At 36.8% G+C, this 25202-nt stretch overlaps 3 protein-coding genes across 5 annotated transcripts in view; all 3 read left to right on the top strand.

Annotated features, from left to right (window-relative positions):
• Window positions 1-25202, top strand: part of LOC105429942 (uncharacterized) — a 540048-nt gene that overhangs the window by 197764 nt on the left and 317082 nt on the right. For all 3 annotated transcript variants that reach the window (XM_089073722.1, XM_089073724.1, XM_089073723.1), the window contains one exon: window positions 23106-23220. In XM_089073722.1, the coding sequence (XP_088929848.1) occupies window positions 23106-23220 (115 nt within the window). The remainder of the gene's footprint in view (window positions 1-23105; window positions 23221-25202) is intronic.
• LOC148937315 (uncharacterized) lies at window positions 439-2882 on the top strand. Its single transcript, XM_089073728.1, has one exon. It carries the CDS (start codon window positions 1298-1300, stop codon window positions 2462-2464), a length of 1167 nt encoding a protein of 388 aa, XP_088929854.1. The 5' UTR covers window positions 439-1297; the 3' UTR covers window positions 2465-2882.
• On the top strand, window positions 9180-10062 carry LOC148937316 (uncharacterized). The gene is made up of 2 exons (XM_089073731.1): window positions 9180-9364; window positions 9443-10062. Exons 1-2 carry the CDS (start codon window positions 9207-9209, stop codon window positions 9996-9998), a joined length of 714 nt encoding a protein of 237 aa, XP_088929857.1. The 5' UTR covers window positions 9180-9206; the 3' UTR covers window positions 9999-10062.

A 25202-nucleotide genomic window follows, 5' to 3' on the forward strand; every position in this document is an offset into this window, starting at 1 on the left:
CCTAAGGCTTTATCAGCGAGTGCCTTGTCCGCCGCGTGTCTGTCGGTGAGATCGTTGCTCTGAGAATACGCAATGTCGTGTTCACGGCACGCCGCGTCCAGTGGATTTATCCCGTTTCACCTCTGGCTAATCGCTTTTTCAGCCAAGTACCCGGACCGCAAAACTGATAGCCGGGGATATGTAGTTCGAAAGGAAGCGCGTTTATCGCTCGATTGAACAGACCTCCAATGTAGCCTTCGTTTGACGCTGCTGCTGGCATAGGTCACAATCCTTTATCTTCGGTGCAGGACCGTCTATATGATTTCAATTCCACGATTGATTATAATGCTCGACGCAGCGACGATAGGTTTGAACCTCCAAATCCGCCTTTATATACTCCGGAAGCTTGTCCCACACGTGATCGATATAATTACCGCACACGTGTAACAGTACGACCTTCGGTATATATTGCAACTGCTCAGCGCTCAAATCCCGAATATCAGAAGGATGCGACAGCGCGAGATACATTTTTGCTACTGAGCGATTCGTGGTTTCGCGCGCCTATAAATAGGCGTTCGATCGAAGCCTAGATAACGCAGTGCGAACATGAAATTTGTACGGCAGCCGCTGACGATACGCGTCGCGAACTGTGACGAGAGAGCGCGAATGATGGGAGACATCGCGATGGAGCGCAAGCACGGTGCAATGTTACCGAGTACTATACGCGCCATCATTTGCGGGCCGTCGAATTGTAGTAAAACCAACCGTTCTCATAAGCTTGCTCGAGAGTCCGCACGGTGTACGTTTCGAGAACGTGTATGTATACTCGAAATCGCTGCAACAACCGAAATATCGATACTTGGAAAATTTACTAACATCGATAGAAGAAATCGGCTACTTTACGTTCTCCAACAACAATGACGTCATTCTACCGAGCGAGGCACATCCCAATTCGATCTTCGTCTTCGACGACGTTGCGTGCGATAAGCAAGATGCTGTGAGAGAATACTTTTCAATGGGCCGCCACTCGAACGTCGATTGCTTCTATCTCTGTCAGACGTACGCGAGAATACCTAAACATCTGATACGCGACAATGCGAACCTGCTGATTCTGTTCAAACAGGATGGTACCAACTTGAAACATGTTTACAACGATCACGTAAATACCGACATGTCATACGATGAATTCTGTGAGTTATGCCGCGATTGTTGGCAGCGCGAGTATGGATTTCTAGTGATAGATAAGGACAGTCCGCTTATCAATGAGCGATACAGAAAGGAATTTAATATGTTCGCGGTACCGTAACGTGATTAATCGATGTCGATACGTCAAGCAGGCAACATGAATAACAAAGATTGCGAGAAAATAGCGAAACAGATTGCGAAAACGAGCGATTCGATTCGCAAAAAATATCGCGCTTTAAAAATTGGTAAAATAGCTGAAGATACAGCGTTGGAGAAACGCTTCAAGCCTATCGTCGAACTTCTAAAACAGGTTGTTGAAAAAATCGAGGAATCTCAATCGATTGAAAGAGAAGCAAAGGATCTCGATATTAAGAAAAAACAAAAACGTGAAGACAGCGATGACGACAACGATAACGATATTACTACTACTACTAACAAGGATTCATATTGGACGGATGTTGGATGGTTGAAATTAACGCCGCAGTCTAAAAAACAACGTACAACGAAAGAATTGAAAGCCGCGTCAGATTCACTCGTGTTCGAGTCTACACCGATACAACCATCGAAAGACCCACCGAAAGGACCACCGCTGTTTCTGCAAAAGGAAGATGTTTTCGAAACAAAAGACATCAGTGAACCGTCATTCAAAACAACCATCAAACAGAATCTGCAAACGCAACAAGGTCGAGAGGCGTTGCATAATCAGCTGGGACCATTAGGGCAAAAGTACGTAAGACCTCTCCTCGATAATAATGGAAAAAACGATACATTTGATCGCATATACGATATTTTCGATAAAAACAGTGGTGCGATGCTTGGTGACAAGAAATTTGACGTTGACAAAAATGACTCCATAATCATAGACAATGTGAGATACAATGGTACACCAGGATTGTACGAATTGATCTTCAAGAGACTTCCCGATGACGCGGTTTTTACCGAGGATGATAAACAAACGTATAAAAGTATATTGTTAACAACAAATGCTCATAGACGTGGTCACAGCGCCCATAATCCCATCAAGGGCAATAGGGGATCCAAGTATATTAACATCATCGCTCCACTCGTATCTACGTATGGAAGTAGCGGGCGTAAAAAGGATGCAGGCGTGAGCAATATACCAGCCGCCATGAAGTTAAACGACAATAAGATCGATTACGTGCATTGGGACGATCCCAACGAACTGGTGGATCGACTCCGATTGCTCGACGCTTCGCACCGAGCTGGTAACAACGCTCACAACAACGAGATGCTGTCGATCATCGAGGAACTTCGCGAAGCCGGCATTATTATAAGTTAATCGCGTATCGACGAAACGAGCCAGTCGATTAACGTCAGTGAGGAAAAAAACAATTTTAAATTGTATATTTTATTTACTATTAAACATCGTTGGAACATGCAATCCGATGGACGTGAAAAAAATGTTAGCTCCGAGAGGCGACGACTCGTTGAGGAATTACACACTCCGGCGAGGAGAAATTTTCCACGAAGACGTGTCATAATTCGGGGATACGACGATCTGTGGCAGGCTGACATCGTCCATACTCGAGTTTCAACAGAGGTCATCACTACATATTCACCGTCATCGATGCGTTGAGCAAGTACGCCTGGGCCATACCGCTCAAGAGCAAGGTCGGAAACGAGACGGGTAACGCTATCGCTAAGATAATTCGAGAGAGCGGAAGATGCCCGAGAAACTTGCAAACGGATATGGGAAAGGAATTTTACAATGCCGATGTGCAACAACTCTTGAAAAAACACAACGTTAATCATTATTCCACGTATACGGTGTTGAAGGCACCGATCGTCGAGCGATTCAATCGCACGCTTAAGAACGACATGTGGAAGATGTTTATGCTCAACGGCACTTACAAGTGGGTCGACGCGCTACCGCGTCTCGTGTCAGATTACAACGCGCGCAAGCATCGCACTATCGGCATGCGACCCGTTGACGTAACTCCCGCGATCGCCAAAAGACTCTTGGATACGGTATACAGCGCGATAAAGATCGCAGGTCTAGCAAAATTCAAAGTAGGCGAATCGGTACGCGTGAGCAAGTACAAGACAATTTTCGAAAAAGGTTACACGCCAAATTGGACCACCGAGGTGTTTAAGATCGTTAAAGTGCAACGTACTAATCCCGTAACTTATCTGCTCGAGGACTATCGCGGAAAATCGGTCGCGGGCGCGTTCTACGAGCACGAATTGCATCGCGCGACTCATCCGGACATGTATCTCGTGGAGAAAGTACTACGCAAGAAGGGAGACAAGGTTTACGTCAAGTGGCTGGGATTCGATAGATCGCATAACTCATGAATAAACAAAAGCAGTGTGATTTAATTCATTTTTCTTCTTTTTATAACGTATTAAAAAAATAAATATACACTGTATACATGTATACAAAGAGTTTTTATTATTTTTTTCTCCCATTACATTTTTTAAACTATACATGTATGTAACTTACGAGAACACATGTAAAACTGCATGTATTATAAACAATATATGTATTAAGCCGAGTATACATTAAATAAATCGAAAAGAGAATTAAAGTTAATTCCTCAGCAAGCAGGATCTTGGTTGCTATTATAAATTTTATATATAAAATAAATTTGAATAGCTAAATTTTATTGTAAAAACTACATATAAAAACTACAAAAAATACATCTATACTACATATATAACAGTATCGTATAAAACTACAAGAATACATACGTTCATACATACATAGATATGATACATAAGTACGTACATACATACGTGCATATATGCATACATATAAAGTATATAAAAAATATAAAAATATATGTACATTGTATAAACATGTATATATATTACAGTGTATATATTACAATGGAATCCGCCAATGTCCCCACGGTAACGTCTCCGTCGAATCCGGTACGATGTATCGTTTGTCGTCGTACGGACTCAGAGCGATTTTCGACTCGGACACTGTGTATACTTGGTGTAGCTTGGATCTTATACACGATTGGCGACGAGTCATTTCGATCTCTTCGTTCAAGCACCGCATATAATCGTCGAACGTTATTGTTCGCGTTACGACGTTATTCTTTACACCTTTCGCCTTTTTAATGTCTTTTCTGCCGTCCACCCTCACTGCGTACATCTTCGCTCTGTGAGTCCGACGAATTCCGTCATTATCGCACCGTTATTCTCATCCTTCATTAGACCGGATACTTTTTTATTCGCGAGAGGCATCCCGTACGCGTTGTCCGTCGGATAATCGCTCGTATCGAATCTAGCGACATCGCGTTTCATCGCCTCGTACACATCATCGCACTCGATGTGGTATACGAGACTATCCGTGTCGGTGTACATGATCTTACATTTCTCGCGATACAGCGGTGACATGTATTCGTGGTGAAATTCGTACAAGCAGATTTTCGATATGTCGAGTATACACATACCCACGTAAATCGGCTTGTTGAATTTTACTTCGAGTTTACGCAGTTCGACGGCGATTAAGTTTTCCGCAAAGACACTGCGGCTGTGGAAATTTGGTTTCGCGATCATTGCCTCCGCGCCATACCGTCCGTCCCATTTGATCAAAAGTTTAGCAAGTTTTAATGTCGACGTAATTGCGCACATTTTCCATTGTTTTACCGAATACCACGTTGTTCATTAATTTGTACAAATTTTTCTCAAAATCATTTTTCGCGTACGTTCTAAAGTGTGTATTGAGTTCGATGTAATCGCGGAGCCAGGCGGATTGAGCAAATTGTAGTACGCGATATATCTTTGCGATACGAAGACCATGGCGCGTACATTGCTGCAGGTTGCGATAATGTGGATGACGTACCGCTTCTTATCGTATAACGTCGCGAGAAGTTTATCCTGCCGCGTGCCGGGTAGTTTATCGCGCGTCGGACAGAAAGGTCAGTGTGTCGATCGTGTAAATGATGCGGATACTCGAGAATATAACCCGTAGACGAATCCGGAGTGATCGCGCTCGCGTCAAAGTTCTCAATGTCTTCCATCCATCGAAATTCGGTATAGGGCAGCGGTTGACACATCGCCCATCCGTACAGATTATTTACGTCAAAATACATAAGGTATGATGACGGTTTCGACGGGTCGTACGAACGCATGTACTTGTTATTGGCCTGCGCGTATCTGCCGAAACATTGACTGAGACCACCGCGTATATCGCGTTCGATAAACATAACCATATCGATGTCGGTGAGCAACTCAAATTTTACGCGCGTATGTTTCAACATGGCGTCCCACGTGAAACCTGGCAATGTGTAGTAATGCGCGGGATCGAGTCCATAACTCGCGACGCAACTTTCGCGGAAATTTTCGAAAACGTCGGCCAATAACAAGACATCGGTCTTGAGATATAGATCGCTGTATTCGCCGAGCGTTCGGATGGAGAAACGCTGCCAGACGTTCGCGGCGTGCGCGTAATCGTTCTCCGACACCGTGTCACTGGTCAACGAGCTATAGAACGATTCGCGTGGTGGTAGGTGCGTGTCCTGCAGCTTGTCCGCGCGATTCACGTATTCGTACGGAAAGACATCTTTGCGCGTCAACAAATCAAAATTTTCGTTTGAGACCGTGGAAAATTCGGAACGTAAAATTTTTAATTTTTCTTTCGTTAGAAAAGATGCCAATTTATCAAGGCTGGTATTTAAAAATTTGTACGAATCTATGAACCGCAAGCGTACGCAATTTCGTGAATCTGATCTCTCGGTAGTATCTTTAACGTGTTTTGTAAACGAAATATATTTTTCTTTTGTTATCGGCAGCACGTCGATCCTGTCTTCGAACGCCGTAGCTATTTCCGTGATGATAAAGTGCGCGTCATAACCGGATAAGTTGTGAAATACTATGGGAATGCAATATGAATCTTTATAATTTAAATTACAATTTGAGTGCGCGGGACCACGGTAACGACCGGTAAGATGGCAATGATCGCGTACCCGCGTGTCGTCCGACGCAAATGATTTTTCGCAAATGTGACAACGCGTCGCACTACGATATGTCTCCCACTGCTCTCTCGACAACGTTTCCATGGGGACATTCGCGGATAACAGAATTTTTACTTGATGCGCCAAATCTTCGAGTTGCCGAACGAACCACGCAACGCAATCTTCGTCGCGACGAAATCGATATACCGATAACGCGTCGTCGTACGAGCATCGCACGTAGTATCCGATGCTAAATACCTCGTGCTGCTGGTAGGTGTACGATGCATCTTCCTTCTCTGCCGGTTCCGTTCGCCGTAGTACGCACTCCAAGTCCGCGTAAACGATGAATGGAAGTCGTTCCTTATTCGTGTGGTTCTTGAATTCGAGCCACTTGTCGTCCTCGCTCGGCAGTCGGATGGCGCAATCATTCATCTTTTCGCAGTCCGTTGTATGTGATTGCAATCTTTCAGACGAACTGAAGTAATGTAGACATCTGCAAACAGAAAATATGATTTTTTAATAAACAATTTTATAAGAGAAATAATAAAATTTGTTAAAATACATACCGGTCGCAAAAATATTTTTTGTGTTCTTTTTTACTCAGTTGCGAGCTCACAAGACGGGACAGATCTTTGATGTAGGCGAAGTGCCCCGCGTTGTCGTCGCGCGGATCCTGCACGTACAATAGATTTGCGTGCTTCTCCATCTTCCTTGATGTCAGCCGTATCGGGAGAATCTCTTTTTCCTTGATACCGTAGACGTTGATTGAGATGTCGTTGAGATGTTCGAACTTCTTAATTTGGTTCAACGTCATCGGAAACGTAATGTCTTGCAAATTTAACACCGTATAATGCGGGTACGACAATTCCCGATTTGTATTCCTTTCAGCCGGATGCAGAGCCGCGACCACCGACCACGCGAAACACGCATTGTCACTGGATCGTACATTGATTACCGCTCGCTTTAACATAATTTCCCGCGGTAATTCGATGTAACATCTCGCGTGCATTGGATTATATTTGTTCACGTTTACAGTCAAATTTAGAATTCGCGACAACGCCCATCCACTGTCGCGTTCTTGGAATTCTTCGAGCGATGCCAACGTGGGTTCGATAACGTACTGCTCGTACCACTCGTCCAAATTTGACACTCGAAAGAGTTCACTATTTTTAGTGTTTATACTTTTGTTCGCGCGTTTATCGCCCGTCACAAACTCGCCGTTAAATGCAGTGTTCACTTTCACACTATCGTGTCTTTGTACAATGTCTCGCACTCGCTCGAGCACTACATCAGCGTCTTCTAAAAATTGTCGCGGCTCGATATAGTCCACATTGATCACCGCACCAGTCAATATACGGCTTTCAAATCTCGTATCGATTTCTCGCCAAACGAGAGATCCATTGTCTCTACTGGTGCTCGCGTACTTACCACCAACGTGCACGAAACGTCTTTCTAGTTGTACTTTTGCACCCGCGAGTCGCGCGATCCTCGCTACCGCAGATTGTCTATTTGCAATGGTGAGTCGAGGACGCTTAACACGGTTAAGTTCCTCGAGTTGTTCGATGCACTCCTCACATTGTTGCAATCACGCGAAACACTCCATCAAGGTAGCGACTTGGCTGCACTGCTCCAGCAGCTCGCGTTCCACTCGCTCTAGGTGTTCCATATTGCAAAATCTTGATTCTTTTAAATTGTTGTACTGTCTCATCAAAACAATTTTACATTTTTTTACTTTCTTTTTTTCTTTTCTCTATAGCTGCTTTAACTCGAAGCCAGTATACAAAGCGTTGTATTTCCGACATGTCCGGAGATTGATGAGAATAGAACAACCATATATGATTATCCTCGCTTCTTGGAATTATCTCTGCTACTTTTTGCCGCGAGAGAGGTAGTAATATACGCGTGTCCTCTATAATGATAATATGTGCACGCTTCCCGAATTATTTCCGCTCTCTCAGAAGGAGCGGAGAAGCAGAGAGTCGAATTGTAGCGTCCCTTAACTCTTGGACGAGGAATCGGGAAATGGGGAGTTGAGGTATAGTGTCTCTTTATAAAATACACCGCCACGTTCACTGGTAGATGAGAGATTGAATCCCATAACGGAGAACTTGTTAATTCTTCCAATGACTTTCCATATTGTTTTTATATCACATCACACTCTTCCACTTGCATATGACTCGTTCACAATGTTGTCTTTTTTCAATTTGTGCAAATTGGGCACATGTTGCATGGCATTATCATACAGACGGATTGTTGGCAATTGGAGCAAAATCGGCTGTTTAGCGCATTGAGAGTATCTATCTCGTGTTTCCTAACGGCATACAATACTCCAATGTCAGTGTCCGTCAGACGAACCATGCATTCGGCACACAGAGTTAGTGCACCACCCGTTGAATAATAAAATTGTATTGAACAATACTTTTTATTATTATTCAACGCAAGGAGTTCCGAACGGGTGACAATTTTTTCTGCATAATCCGTAAGGTCATCACTTTGATCACTTACGTAATTGCTATCGTCAGACAATGCGTGTTCTTCGTCTTCAATATCAATGTCAATATTATCAATATTGTCAATCTCTATTTCTTCTTCATTTTCAAACACTTCGTCTACTATGTTCACAAAGTCTTCCTCATCCATATTAAACACATTTTTCTATATTTAACACATTATCCATTTTCATCGTCACCTATTTTTTTCACACATATTAGACTTCCATCTACTGTGATCCTGCACACCGCATGACCCATTATATATCATCGACAATTTCTTTGTCCCTTGTCGGAGCATCATCATAGGTCTCCCCAATTTGTTTATAGCAGCCGGAGTATCGGCGCTTCTCTTGACACGCCGCGACATGTACGCCGATTTCGGCAAAAAAACCATCATAAGTCTCTCTGATTTGTTTATAGTAACCGGAGTATCGACGCTTCTCTTGACACGCCGCGACACGTACGTTGATTTCTACGAAGAGCTATCTTTTCACGGGCTCTTCCTAGAAAACAAAATTTGAACGTCATCGCGCTCCTTTGCGAACATGTCGCTACATGTTTGATTGCAACAATGAAATTCCTAGAAAAAAGGGGGGGAAGGTGGGGGGATTAACGGTTTGCCATGTCAAAAAATTTACGCGATCAGTCCTCCTCCATCGAACGATCTGCACGACAAAAAAGGTACTCCGCTCCTCCATCGTTCGAACAACACGCAATGTATTCTACCAAAGGAAGCAGCGCACCGTACAATGGCGAAAAACAAAAGAAGGAATGTAACGCGTAAGTTTCACCTGTATTTTTTTTATTTTTTTCTCTTTTTTCCAATATTGTGCAATATTATATATTTAATTTCCACAGTATTTCGGTGGAGCGTCGCGCGGTGCGCTTACTGAGCAGACGTTACACTCTGACGGCCACGGGTTACAAATTTCTGGAAATTGGAATCAACGTTGGTCCACCGAGCTACGTGGAGATCGCTCTGGGAGATCATCGGGGACAGGAATTGATACTGTCTCTCGAAACGTGGAAGGGACTCTACGAGCAGCGATGGAATATCTATAAATTGCTGCTAAACGATTACAAAGACAATTTTATAAGCGTCGGACCGTTAACCGTCAGAGTTTACCTGATGAACGACGTTACACTCGTACGTCTTGAATCTTTGAACGTACGCGTAACGATGATCGAATCGACGTTACGTCGAATGTTTGCTCTGAACGAATGTATCGATGTGACGTTCGATCGACTCGTCAGATTCGTCGATACGATCGATACCAAGTATACGCGATTCTCCAACATCGCGTCTGTTGTAACAGATCCCGAGGAAGTGCCGAATGCGATATGCGATTGCGATATCTTCGATAGACGTCAACTCGTCGATTGCGAGCTGTTAGCTTTAGTTTTTAGTGTATAAGAAAAAAACATGTGAATAAAAAAATTTCACACTTAAAAATGTATTCAATTTGTTTAAAAATATAAACATATATGTTATGCAAAAAACATGTATTTCTTTCATTTCTTTCTCCCCCACCATAAAATAATTAGAAAAATAACATTCTCCATAAGAGAGAGAGAGCCGCAACAGAAGAGATAATAGATATATACGAGAGAGAGATATTTATTTTTTACTCGGCGGCGGTGGCGGCGGGCGCGGCGGCGGCGGTGGCGGCGGCGGCGGTGGCGGCCCCCCCTCCCCTCCCCCCCTCTGACGTCATGTCCACGCGTCCAATTTTTTATATCATCTTCGTTATTTATCTTTTGGTAATTATTTATCACAGTGCTCTGAAGGCATCAATCGTCGATTCAATCGCACGCTGTTTACGTTCAATGGCACTGGGTCGCCCAACACGCGCCGTCCCCCCCTCCCCCCTCCCCGGAGCTCCTCGGTTGCGCACAGTTCCCCCCGCACACCCGCACCCCCCTCAACACTTCTGAGTTAGAACCGTCCCTATATTCCTACTTAAATAGGGTATAATAATTATGTATATGTATACGAAATAGCTGAAAAAGCTAATAAAGTTCAATCAATCAATCTCTCTTTCTCTCTCTTCTTCTTCCCCTCTCTCTCCCTCTCTCCCTTCCTCTCTCCATTCCCCCTTTCTCTCTCTCTTTCTCTCTCTCTCTCTCTCTCTCTCTCTCTCTCTCTCTCTCTCTCTCTCTCTCTTTCTTTCTCTTTCTCTACCTTTCGCCGTAGTGCCTCTAGGGCACTATCTGTATTACAAAGGACTCTTAAGGTTCATGGTCGCCGAATAAATCAGCGAACCTTTCTTTCTTTTTCTGCTTCTCTCTTTTTCTTTTCTTTTTCTTTAATTGATTTCTTTACTCATTCCCCCTATTTTCTTGTAGTGAATCGATTAAGAATATCGGGTTCTAAGCTAACTAAGCCATATTCGTCATCGCCGAAATGTCCGGGCTCGACGCGCGGCCAGGAAAACCGCCATACAAACAAAACAAAGTTTGGCGGAATCAACTGAATCTCTGCAACCAAATTCACTCATTCCAGCTCCAAAGTCTCCCTCTGATCTTTTTTCCCGATTTTTCTCCGATTTGCCTTCCGACCCGCTGGAACGACTAATTTACATGGTAGAACCCAGCTATCATCTGTAGCCCTGAGCTTCATCTGTACACCAAGCTGTATCACAATCTCCCGTCGATTTTAGGATTTTATCCCCCAGTCCTTGGCTCCATGAAGACCATCCCTTTCCCCCCAAATTGGCAGAAGAATTTCTCCAATCACACGATTTAGAACCCCTTCTCCCAGAAGAGAATCAGAGCTACTTCCTTCCTTAATTCCCCGATGATAATTCACATCCGCATTACACGACGAAAAATTAACATTATTAGATTAAGTTAATCAATAAATATCTATTGTTTAACTGAGTAGAACTATTATTTTAAATTTCAACTCGAACATTCACATAACCCCTTGCTAAGATCCTACCCGATGACCTCCATATTCTTGTAAATCGCAATATATATACACATACTCATGCATACATTTGCACTTAACGCCACCCGCTTTGCGCTTCACATTTTAATCAAATTTGTAACCGTATTTCTGTTATTATAACTTGGATAATCTTGCAATTAAATGTTTGTTTTTTTTATATAAATTTTTATATAAACTTTACTCATTCATTTAACCTTTGCTCCTCGCTGTCCATTGATCGCACAAGGTCCCCTGGTTAAAAGAATTAAATTTCTTGACCAAAAAAGACAGACAAACGTACGTCTACGCCACGATATCATAATGTTCCCTTAGCGCTGGCCCAGTGTCGAGATAAACAGTGCGTTTCAACGAGAGTTCACATTTCGACGCTTGATTCTCTTGAGAGAGAAGCTCGTCCTTCTGACCCCATTTATACTTCATTCATTTCTTAAATTTCTTTGGACTGAACGTAACAAATAAAAGAAATAAATAAAAATTGAGTGAGAAATTTAAGATAGTTGATTAGATTGTTGATTAATTTGAATCTCGAGCATCAATACTACTATGATCATAAAGTAAGGTGACTTTCGTTTTAAAAATTTGCGCGCTTTACGTATCGATATAACCATTTGTTTTTTCAAGTTGATTTGACTGTTCTTGATATCTAACAGAAGTTTCATATCATTTCACTTGTTAGGTTAGAAATTATAGCGTCCTTTGTAATTGTTAAAAATTTTTGTCATCGAAAATTGATTGAATTAATCCAAATGATATTCCAGTAATGTCTACAATGTCTTCAATACTTAATCGGCGATTACTAAGTACAAGATCTTTGATTTTGATAATATTTTCTTCATTGGTTGACGTGGAAGGTCTTCTTGAACGAGGTTCATCTTCAACTGTTTTTCTATCATCACTAAAGTTTTTGTACTAGTTGTAAACTTTTTTTTTACATAGCTTTATCATTGTAACACTTTCTTAACATTTTTAATGCATCAGTACAAAAAATTTCATTTTTTAGATAAAATTTAATGCAAATTCTTTGCTTGATAAATTTCAAAAAATCGCCGACAAAAATTTTTGACAATTAAAAAAGACAATAATTTCTAACCTAACAAGTGAAATAATATGAAACTTCTGTCAGATATCAAGGACAATCATGCTACTTGAAAAACAAATGATTATCGATACGTAAAGCGCGCGAATTTTTAAAACGAAAGTCATCTCTCTTTTCAATCATAGTAGTATATATTTGTATCATCATTTTTTATTGTAACGCTAACATTATTCTTAGGACAGTTACAATTCCAAGCAATACTTTTATCCAAAATATAAATTTCAGTAGACCTTATAAATTTAGTAATATTTGTAATATTATAGATTTTTTTTAACTTGTTATATCGATTTGTTCTTTTTCTACGACAAAGAATAATTAAAAAGTAACTTTTTTGCTGCATTTTTACAAAAAAACATGCTAACCACAACATTAGCATTTTTTGTAAAAACTCATGTCTTATTTTGAAATCTAGAATGTCTTACTAAAATGCAAACTACAAATTCTGCTTTGTTTGATTTACAATCTGGTTTCCTGACAGTAGCAATCCGATTATCCAGCAATCTGTTTGTTATATAATTTATATTGTTCAGACGAAAATTATGACATTTTTTACTTTTTCAAACAAAAATAATGTTTTTAATAAAATATTATTTACACTATCGTTTCTATTATGATCATTTTTCATAAAATTGTATTAATATAAAAATAGGATATAATTATAAAAAAATGAATAATTTACGAAGTATTTAATATTTTATATTAGAATATTCCAAAATAAAGTATATAAATTATTTCATAAATGAATTCTTTTGTGATTACCTTAATAATTTTGTATCTATAATTTTATTTTTCTAAAACTTTTAATTGTTTTAATTTTCTTAAATTTCTAATTTTTTAATTTTTATTCTTAATTTTTATTCTTTTATTTAATTTTTTTAAATTTTTTAATTTTTTTTCTTAATTTAATTTTTTCTTTTTTTATTCGTTTATTTTTTGTTGTTTACTTTTGTTTCTATCTCTTACATTTTTAAAAATTTTTATTTTTTTTATTTCTAATCTGTTTTATTTTATTTTTTTATTTTATTAGTATCGGTCGTGGGGATTCGAAAGAATACATGTATATATGTATATTGTAATATACGTATATATATATATATATATATATATATATATGTGTGTGTGTATATCATTGTATTGTTGACATGTTATTTTAAACATGTTATTTGCGATAAATATCATCACATGCCTCGGTAGTCGAGATAAGATGCCTGCCCGATAAGCAAGAGATCCAGATTCGATTCCTGGCTGAGATGGTATCTTTTCGCAAAATAATTACGAGTTTTCACGATTAATTCATGGTCGGGCCTCGCCGTGACGCACATCCTCCCTTCTTATTTCCCTTTCTATTACTTTTAATTTTTCGATTTTTAATTTACTATTATATACGGAATGCTCATTGGTCTGGCGATTTTATACTATGTCTATGTCTATGTCTATGCTATTGTTATGTCCAGCTCGGAATAAAATTAAAAATTAAGAATTAAGAATTAAAACTTGCGAACGGCTCGGGCTTGGGAGGATGCGAACAGCTGCTCTCTCGAAGGCCAAGCGTGGAAACGTGATCTCTCGAATCCGAGCGCACTGATAAGTCTCGGCACTAGGTCAGCGATGTAAGAACACTATGACGCTATTCCACAGACGTGCGCTGGTCGGTCATTTTCTAGTCAAGAAACTTAATTTCTATTACCATGGGTAGACCTCGTGCGATCAGTGAGATGGGGAGAATGAGACGAGATGTTTTTAAGAGAAATAAAGAGAGTTAAATTTAAATTAAATATTTAATTTGGTTAATGTTATACATGTTTTTGAGAAGCAAGAGAAATGTAATCGAGTAGTGTGCATATATGTTATCGCGGGTGTTATAATCGTTCGGCGGTCATCGGATAGGATTTCTAGTAGGGAGAGTGTGAGTGTATTAAGCGATGATCCTATCCGATAATACATTACAAATATATTTTGGGAATAAATTTAATTTAAATAAAACGAAAAATTGTTATTATTTAACATATACACATATATGTGTATATAATGGAAAATTAAGAAGGAGAGTAAGTTTGAACTTGTTCTGGAGGAGGGATTGAGAGATCAAATAGTTCCGGAAAATCTATTTCAAAATTAGGAAACAGAGGTTCTCTGTCATGAGTGGCGCCCGATTGCCCACGTTGGCCGATTGATCATTTTAAAATAAAATTATTTGATTGGTTGATCCAGTAGAAAATTTCCAGGCATCAGTAAGTGACTGTGTCCAATTGTAATGTGGTCAAACGAGACGCTCCTCTCCATCATTGAAGAATAAAAGACCGGGAAATAGGGTTTCGAAGTCGAGGATAAGTTCAGGATCACATGTATAATACGGATTTCCAGCGGGACCGACAGAAAACTCGGGGAAAAGCTGGGAAAATGAGTCGAGAGGAGATTCGGGAGAGGTAGTAGAAAGGATAATTGAGAGAGAAAAGGAGAGGGAGATTCAAGAGAGATAGTAGAAGAGATTGATGGTAACAGTTCGGTAGATTGTTTCGTCGGTTGATTGTTCCGTTTTGTTTTCTTGTTTTTGACTCTGAATGCCCGCCGGGCTCCACCATTATAACGATGAGGGTCATTTTAATAGACGGTCAGATTTTCGATTTTTAGAAGATGATACTTCTATTTGATTCACTACGGGAGACAGAAAAAAAAATGAAATAAAGAAAATTTCGCACATAATAAGGGTAAGAAAGGAAGTTAGGAAAGACAGAAACAGAGGAAATGCGTAGATAAAGAATCCGGGAGCCTTCAAAGACATTCGGAAGATCCAAGTCCGCACCGGCGGAAAGAGAAAGAAAAGGAAAGGTGAAATAACTGGGAGTCTTCGAGGGCCTTCGGGAGATTCCAAGTAGTCCGCACCGGCGAGAAAGAGAAAGAAAAAGAAAGGTAAAATAATCGGGAGCCTTCGAGGGTCTTCGGGAGATCCCAAGTAATCCGCACCGGAGAGAAAGAAAGATAAAGAAAGGGGGGGGGAAGAGAATAAAAAAAAGAGAGATGTAATTTTAAATGAGATGAAATGAGAATTTGAAAATTCGAAAATTAATCAGATTACTTCAAAATCAACAAAGACTTACTGATAATCGATTAAAATCGAAGTTGCTGAAGAATGAGCCTGGATATTCTTCTGGAGAGTCGACTTGGTCACTGCTTTTAATTTATTAATTGAATAATAAATGTTAGATAGATAATGTTAAGTTGTTACTGGATTAAGTTCTTTAGAGAATAATGCTGAATGAAATGAATGCTTAATGTACTGGATGAAAAATGAAAAATGAATGCTTAATATACTGGATGAAAAGTTAAGAAAAAGAATGGGTCCCTGTACACCTCAGAAGAGTCTCGTTTTTATAGGCTGGCCAGAGTCTGGTTCTTGTAGAGGAGGGATGATGATTCTGGGAATCTGAGGTAATTAGGTGGAGTAAGACAGAATCCGAACTAGACAGGATATTTACATTAAATAACTCGTTCGGCCTCGTTGTATGCTTAGGCTTAATATACAGACTTGCAACAAATCCAACTTGAGGATTTATAATATTTAATAATATTCTTCTCTTATTAAATAAAAAGCTCGTTTTAATATTCTTAAATAGTTGGAGCGGTTACAATTCTCTTTCTCTTGCCTTTTGTCTACTTATCTTATTAATAAAAGGTCGAAACTAATATTCTAGTATAAGAAAAAAACTATTAATAACTTTTTTGGGGAAAGAAAAGAATTGTGGAGTCCACATAACACTATGCATTTTGGATACATTTGGAAAGCTCACTATTAGCGCTATTTAACACTATTACTGTTCGGAGAGCTAATTGGTAGCACTATCAGTTAGACACTATTGTTACGTCATATCAGTAGCGTTTTACGTCATAACTTCTCACTATCAACGCTATCATTTCCGAAATAGTACATTAGCGTTAGCGTTTGCGAGCTCCATGAACAGTTGTTAACAATGAATTGTCTGTTAATAATGAAGATTTTGAAGTTTCATTTTTGCTAAATTTGGATAAAAAATTTAAAATTAAAAGATTAAAATTTAATTTAATTAATTTAATTTAATTTTTTTCATTTCAAAATTAAAATTTTTTTAAATTTTGTTTTTTGCATAATTTTCGATTGTTGATATATGTCTTTTTGGATTTATATTTCTTTTTATATTTATTTCTAATTCTTCATCATTGCTTTCAAACGATGAAGAATCTATTAATTCTCGCACTGTAAATGCTATTGCTGCTAATAATAGTTTTCTTCAATTTTGCTTCATTTTGCCGTTTGGTTAGATTTGAAATTGATCATGCTTTTAAACGTTTAATGCTACATTCACTACCGCTGTTCATGGAATTCACATTTGCTAGCGCTATTTTGGCTCCGTGAACGAAGTTGGTAGCGTTAGCGTTGATAGCACGGTAGCAAGCTCCCTGTGTATAATGAGCTTTATAATTATAAACTGTGAGAGGATAAAAATTCACTGTCTGGATGTGTATTATTGGTTAATTAAGTTAGTATATCACCATTGTATAGTATTGTCAATGTAAGGCCGCAAATGCTAATCTTTTTTTAATTTTTTATTAATATAACAGTAAATGATAATTATATCGCATAAATCATTCTTGATTAATAAAAAATTCATATGTAAAAGTTGATATCTAACTATATTATAGTTACTGAAAATTGAGGTAACAAAGATTCGACTTCGATAAAATGCATATTCCCTCCGTTGTGTCAACCTTCGGTCGAGAAAAAAATAACTATACAAATCATATTATGTAACAAAATATATAATTTCAAAAAAGTCAAAATATATAATTTTAAAAAATATATCAACTATAAAAAATCACGACAGTAATTAGAAACAGAATAGATTTTACTTGAAACATTTTTTTAAATAATAAATAGTTCGGGAGATAATAGCGTGGGAAGATTATTATGTCACTTTGTGTAAAACATGAATATCAAAAGAATCTTTTACGAGGATAGTCTGAAAAGTTTTGAGCCTTAACATGAAGATGACGTTACTCGTCAAAACCATTCTAGTACTACAATAGTATATTGACGGCTTTGAAGGACTTTTGTGAAAATTTCAGCCATTTTGGACACTCAGTTGTTGTTTGACAGTCGTTTGTATCAGTCGATATCAGTGTTTTGTAAAAATGGAAAAAATTGAATATCATGCCGTGATTAAATTCTTACATTTGAAAGACAATAATCCTGCGCAAATTAAAATCGAGTTGGACGCTGTTTACGGGGACTCTGCCCCATCATTTGCTACCGTAAAAAGACAGCTGAATTTAAACATGGTCGTACCAGTTTGATGATGAGCGTTCGGGGCAACCAAAAACTGCGACCACCGCTGATAACATCGAAAATGTTCACCAAATGGTACTGGACGACCATCGAATCAAGGTTAGAGAGATAGCAGAGGCTATGGGCATATCGAAAGAACGCGTTTGTCATATATTGACTGAAGAATTGGATATGCACAAGCTATCCGCGCGTTGGGTCAAATTTTTTGCGTCGATTCATAACTGTAGATGAAACTTGGATCCATCACTACACTCCAGAGACAAAAGAACAGTCAAAACAGTGAACTGCAAAGGGTAAACCTGCTCCGAAAAAGGTGAAGACGGTTCCATCAGCTGGGAAGGTAATGGCGACTGTTTTTTGGGATAGTCACGGAATTGTGTGTATCGACTATCTTGAAAAAGGAAAAACAATAACGGGAGCGTATTACGCATCATTACTTGATAAGCTGAAGGCAGAAATTGCAAAAAAACGGCCGCATTTGAAGAAGAAGAAAGTGCTGTTCCATCAAGACAACGCACCTGCTCACACTTCGGCGGTCGCCATGGCCAAAATTCACGAACTGCACTTTGAATTGGTTGACCACTCACCATATTCACCAGATCTGGCCCCCAACGACTTTTTTCTGTTTCCTAAGCTTAAAGTTTCGCTTGGAGGACAGAGATTTTTATCGAACGAGGAGGTCATCGCATACGTAAACGCCTATTTTGCGGAGCAAAACGTCAACTACTATTTGGAGGGGTTAAAGAGGTTAGAGTATCGATGGGAAAAGTGTATCGACTTAAAAGGAGATTATGTTGAAAAATAAAACTATATTTGACCAAAAAAATACTTGTTTCTATGTTAGGCTCAAAACTTTTCAGACTATCCTCGTGTATCATTAACACTTTTTGATATTGAATGTTTTATATTTGCAATGATGCAATTTATGACTTCCATAATCAAGGATAATCTTGAACTCTTATAGGAGAAAGAATAGTTTTACAATTCAGAATAGTTTTATAATTAATTATAAAAGATAATTAATAACATAACAAATATAATAAATATTATAACTCTTATATATAAAATATTTTTCATTATTTTATATTTTAATGTTAAACTTAATATTAATTAAAAAGAAAAATTATTATTTTTGATATAATTATTTTGATTCTTCTATTGTAACTATGGACTATTAACATATCACAACTTGCCGCGAACGGAATCAGAATTATAAGCGGTATAAACAAATGTCGTATAACATGGTATACAACATCAAAATACCTTATACATAAAATGTGTTATATAATATCTTAAGTTCATATTATATTGTTTTCATTTTATTATAATCATTAAAAATGTAATAGTATCAATCCACCGTTATTTCATGAACTCGAATCTGCGTGATAAATACTATAATTCATTCATAAGACTTTAATTAGAATCTCCGATTATTAAAATGTTCCATGATCGAACAATTTAATTTCCACACAAAGCGATCTCACGTCAACTGTGTGTCGTATAATCATTTTCAAATGATTGTAACAACGAAGATAATTTCAATAACTTTGCGATAACTTCAAAAACTTTCTATAAGCTGCGTAGCATTGAAATATATTTAAATATTTTGTTCTTTTATTTTAAGTTTGTTATTTGTAAAATGCATGATGGATATATCACAATATTTCCTCCTTTTCTCTTCCTCCCTCCCTCTTTCTTTTCCCCTTCTCTCTCTCTCTCTCTCTCTCTCTCTCTCTCTCTCCCCTCCCCTCTCTCTCTCTCTCTCTCTCCTTTGCTCTGTCCTATAACGCGAAACTTCCTCTTTTTCTGTATTATTCTGTATTACAACATCATTGTAGTTAAATTTGATTATATAAATTATTTTTATTATAAAGTTACATATATTTTTATTTTACAGTTTTTAAATATTTCTTTATTTGTAATTGGCATAAAGCTTTTAAATATTGCTAGAATTTGCGTAAAAAACACAAATAAATTCAAGAAAAAAATTTTATATAATTTTTGTATAATACTCAAAAATTTTATATAATTTTAATTTTATTCGTTAATAAATCATGTAAAAAAACGACACCACATGACACATCTTCTATAGATCTTTCGAATTTGGTCCTTTTTTCATTAAAGGTCTTTTTTTATTTGGCCCATTTGTCTTTAAAGTAGTTTGAAAAATCTATACAAATTTACAAATATACTTTCAAGTTTTTAAAATAAATACCTGTACTTTATTGTGTAAGAAATTAAAATGTAATATAAATCCAGGACTCTTCAACGTGCTGAAAAATTTTTATGAATAGAAATTTATGAATAGAAACCGTCTAGACCCAAAATACCCATGTAGAACAACAAAGGGTTAAATTAATTTTTAAATTTTTATGTAAAATGATTTAATTTTTAATAAATTTAAAATAAATATTGAATTTGTTTTAAATATCTTTTTAAAACAATCAAATCATAGATGGCATGGATCAGCAGACAAGGTCTTAACATCGAATAATTTTTCTTCGTTGAATTAATATATAAATTCAAGACAAATGCTTATTGCGAACGTATCGTTTTTTTTTAATTATAATTTATTTTTATTTATAATTTACAAACTTGCAATATAGCCCGTTCAAAGCTAGATTCCCCCCTTTCTTAATAAATCGAATAATCAAATTTGAAATTGATTAATCTTCCACTCAATGAAATTTTATATATTTTTTGTTTTTTGTTTTAAGTACGACATTTAAATATTTTTAAATATTCTTTTTCATGGATGCATATATTTGACGCCTTTTTTATTTTTTCTTAATGATATTATTTAATGATTTAATTTGACGAAGGCTGAAAGGTTAATTAGCGAAGAAATGTAACGAGCGATTTTTGTCTAATAAAAAGATCCGGAAGTTGGCGAGCTCGAAAGAGCCTCATCGATTTTACAATCTATCCCCTTTGCGCTAAACTGTTATCCTCCAGACTATTATCCCTCTTCCTTTCTCTTTTCTCCGATATTATAATTCGACATTCTTGATTTGAAGGAGAAGGGAAAGAGAAAAGATGATCTTTTTCTTTTTCTTAATGTAGATACATCGCTGACAGTTAATGAAGCGAGTTTGAACGTTGATAGAAAAAGATTGGTAGGACATGTTTTGCAGAAATGAGGCACCTAAGAATTTAGGCGTCGACTGCTGAGATAGAAATTCTATTTATAATTCGCGCAAGCGGAAATTTTATGCGTAAATGACCCGACCAGATTAAAATTATGTACCGGAATGCTCGCACCGCACTTTACCCACTGTTGCAGTTGTGATTTTTTCCTACGTTAATGTACCAGGGAGACTATCAAACATAGAATATTGGTCAGTTTATTTCCGAGGACGTAACTTAAATCTTGAAAATTTCATTAAAACAGAAGTGTGAATTAATCATTGTTAATAAAATAAATTGTCAATAAAAAGTTTATTTATTAATTAATTAAGATTTTAAAAATACTATTAGAATTAAGTATATAGAAGAAAAGGTGACCATCCATTTACATCTTATACGATAACTTTATCAATAATCAATATTATAAATTGAAAATGTAACGATTATACTCATCAAAGTGTTGTTCAATAGGTTCTAGAAGTTATGAAATTTTGAATATTATACATTGAATATTATTCATAAAAATCTATAGACACTGCATGGATCGAAGATGAACAAGAATAATAATATGAGTCATCATAAAAATAAATTTAAAAAATTGGTTTTGTTTACAAAAGACACAATATTTTGTTATAAAATTGTGTGTTTGTTTAAAATAAATTATTAGATGTACAATATAATTGCGAAGTTTTAAAATAGATAAAGATCATACACATACATTTGCACATAATCTCTTCTTGCTGTTGATATTAAAAATTTATGTAGAAATATTAAAAATCTAAGTAGATTTTTAATATTTCTTTTAATAAAGTTACGTGAACTATAAATTAGCAATGAAACGACAATTGATTTATCAAAAAATTGCTTCAAATGTAAATCAAATGTAAATCGAAAAATTGCTTAAAATGTAAATCAAATAAAAATCTCAAAAGTAGTTATACTACCAATACGCTTAGAGGATTTCATTAACAAAGTGCAATGCTATTGTTTAACTGCTATAACTCAAAATGCAGCCGAATAAAAATATTAAATAACAAATAAATATTCTAATGTGCATACCCAGATAGCAAAATGTTTCAAATTTGCTGTCATATAGCTGAAAGTCGCAACTAATTTAAACAAACTCGGGACAAGGTGAGACAGCATGTCTGTCGCATTGAACTCAATGGAATGATAATTTTAATAATGACAAATCGATGGCAATGCTTGAAAATGAAAATGTCTTATAACAAATGTCGATTATTGTACTGGCATATTAATGCCATTGCATAACAGCAAGTTGAACAAATGATTTCATAAATAATTATTAGAATTTGTCATCTAATAACAGAAAAATTACGAATGGCCATAATACCTGTATGATCTATAATACCACCTTCCCTAATGTATTTCATATCTATTTTTTTTTTCATCAATTATGATTCAATAGAATCATATTTTTTGCTGAAAATCAATATCAACAGATAATGACTTTAACATTCCTTTATAATAGATATAATATTTTGAAATTTCTTCAACTTTTTTTAAGAAAGTAAGAAATGTTATTCTAGATTCTTATATTTCTAGAAGAAAGCTATTGATGAATTATTAATACGAAGACACGCACTCCTTGCAGTAATAACTTTTAATTTTAATAATAATTTTTTTTAAGTGAATTGATCTTTTATAACTTTTTTATATTTGCTATTAAATATATAAATAATTAATGAAGTTTAGTGAACACAAAATATAAAAGTTTGAACACAATTGTACTAATAAAATATAATTTTACTAATAAAAAAATGTATTTTAAATGAAAAAGAATTAAATTAATAGTTTTTATAAGATTAAATTATATATTCCATTTTCTTTCAACTTATATATCCATGTTTAATAATGTTCATTCGTGATTATAACATTCTTAAAGAAAAAATATTCAATTCCCAAGCTATCGACTAATGGTTTCTATTGAAATCAATTATTCCTATAAAAAAGAAACTTCGGTGTTTTCACATCAAGTCTTCTATTTAATTTTTATCCTCTGTTGCAGCTATTTCCACGCCGCCTTGTAGTTTGGTGAGGTACAATAGCCTGGAAGATGTGATGCCACAGGAGTTGGGCTTCACCCAATTAGAATTCACGCCCACAGTCATCTCAAAAATACGGTAAGACTTTGCTTGTCTGATTCATTCCCATAATTACGCCATTATTAATTCTTTATTAAAAGAAAGGTAGATGAGTCCTCTGTGAGTTGTCAAGACAGCTTCTTAAAGGACTCGAATTTAATTATGCCAGGTCGGTATCTTTCTTCCACTTCTTTCTTTCTTCTTCATTCGGAGCCGCGTGCATAACAAGCGAATCCTCTAATTAGCGATGCGGTAGTTGCCTTTTGCACGCACAGGGAAAATTTGCGTCGCAAACAGAGAAAAGGAATCCGATGTAAAGAACGAGCTCGTTTCAATGCGACGCAGACACGTCCTGTTTTGCTTATAATGCAAACTAATTAATATGCCCAGTAATCGAACGCGCGATCGAATTAGTCAATCAGGAAACTCCGTATCTAAAATCCATGACATCGAGACAGATCAATGTGTGAAAATGCAAAATAAAATTATATTATTATAAAATAAATTTCTTTTGTTCTTCCAAATTCGAGAAAGTATTTGAAAACTGTTAGAATTTTGACTTTTTTTTGGAAAATTAAGAGTAATTTAAAATTAATTTGCAAGTTAATATTACTATTTGATCCATTGATTACTCATTTTTCATGATTTTTCAATATTTATCGTTTATTATTTATTATTTATTGTTATTTCTAAAGAAATGTAGGCAATGAATAAGATCGACGATATCTTAGATCCTACTATGAATATCTCGTTGTCAATTATTGCTAAAAATAATAAGACTACAAAACTGCAACAAAATTTATTAATAAATATGTATTTTTATAGAATGAGTCTCAGTTGCGCACAGAATAAATCGGACAGCAGGTTGAATGGATCGGACAGGTCCAAACGGACACAATAAGGAACGGACACAAGATGGTTGAAGTCGGACACAGTAACAATCGGACAAAGTGACAATCGAACACAATAATAATCGGACACAGTGACAATCGGACACAGTAACAATAGGACACAGTAAGAAATGGACACATGGTAGTTGCAATCGGACACAGTAACAATCGGACATAGTAACAATCGGACACAGTGACAATCGGATACAATAGGAAATGGATGCACGAATAGTTACAATCGTGACAGTTTTCCTAAAAAAGTATTAAGTGTTATTATATTCGAAGTGCAAGATGCAATCTTTCGCCTTATTAAAATCATAGATCCTAGAAAGATTGGCAAAGACTCCTACGCAAGGTTTGGGGGTGAAGACGTAATCTTTCGCCTTACTAAATTGATGAGTCTATCATATACTAAAATGATAAATAAAAAGATTGGCAAAAACCCCTACGTAAAGATTGGGTGTGAAGTTTTCGCTGATTTTTTCATTTTGTTACAAATATAATTTTGTTTTGTTTTCGTAATTAGTTCTGTGATGGTGGGGGGGGACTTCGCCTCCCAACCCCCCCACCAGGAAGTTTCGGCTCCGATCAGGGTCCTTCGCCCCCTAGACTCCTGACAAGGGGGCTTCGCCCCCTCGACTCCCCTTCGGGGAGCTTCGCCACCCGAACCCTCTTATTATGCATATAGAGTCACAACGCATGCTCAGTTTGCTGCATTACGTCGCTATGACAGATTTTCTAACCAAAAAAGTCGTCAACTTTAACGCTTAATGTCTTGGTTCGCGAGACCGCCGTTTTTTTGCCAGATTTTTAATCTATTTATCTATTTAACTATCCGTGCGTCTATTTCCTACTGTGTTCGATTGACACTGTGTCCGATTGCTACTGTGTCCGATTGCTACTGTGTCCGATTGCTACTGTATCCGATTGCTACTGTGTCCGATTGCTACTGTGTCCGATTGCTACTGTGTCCGATTGTCACTGTGTCCGATTGCCATTGTGTCCGATTTTCACTGTGTCCGATTTCAATCACCTTATATGTATATTGTAATATATATATATATATATGTATCATTGTATTGTTGACGTGTTATTCTAAACACGTTATTTGCGATAAATATCATCACATGC

Source organism: Pogonomyrmex barbatus, unplaced genomic scaffold (assembly GCF_055798465.1).
Source record: "Pogonomyrmex barbatus isolate J1 unplaced genomic scaffold, ASM5579846v1 scaffold15, whole genome shotgun sequence".
Taxonomy (NCBI): domain Eukaryota; kingdom Metazoa; phylum Arthropoda; class Insecta; order Hymenoptera; family Formicidae; genus Pogonomyrmex; species Pogonomyrmex barbatus.

Coding starts and splice junctions, on each gene's coding strand:
- LOC148937316 (XM_089073731.1), top strand. CDS start 9,207: ATGTCAAAAAATTTACGCGATCAGTCCTCCTCCATCGAACGATCTGCA. Junction 9,365..9,442: donor CAAAAGAAGGAATGTAACGC/GTAAGTTTCACC, acceptor TAATTTCCACAG/TATTTCGGTGGAGCGTCGCG.
- LOC148937315 (XM_089073728.1), top strand. CDS start 1,298: ATGTCGATACGTCAAGCAGGCAACATGAATAACAAAGATTGCGAGAAA.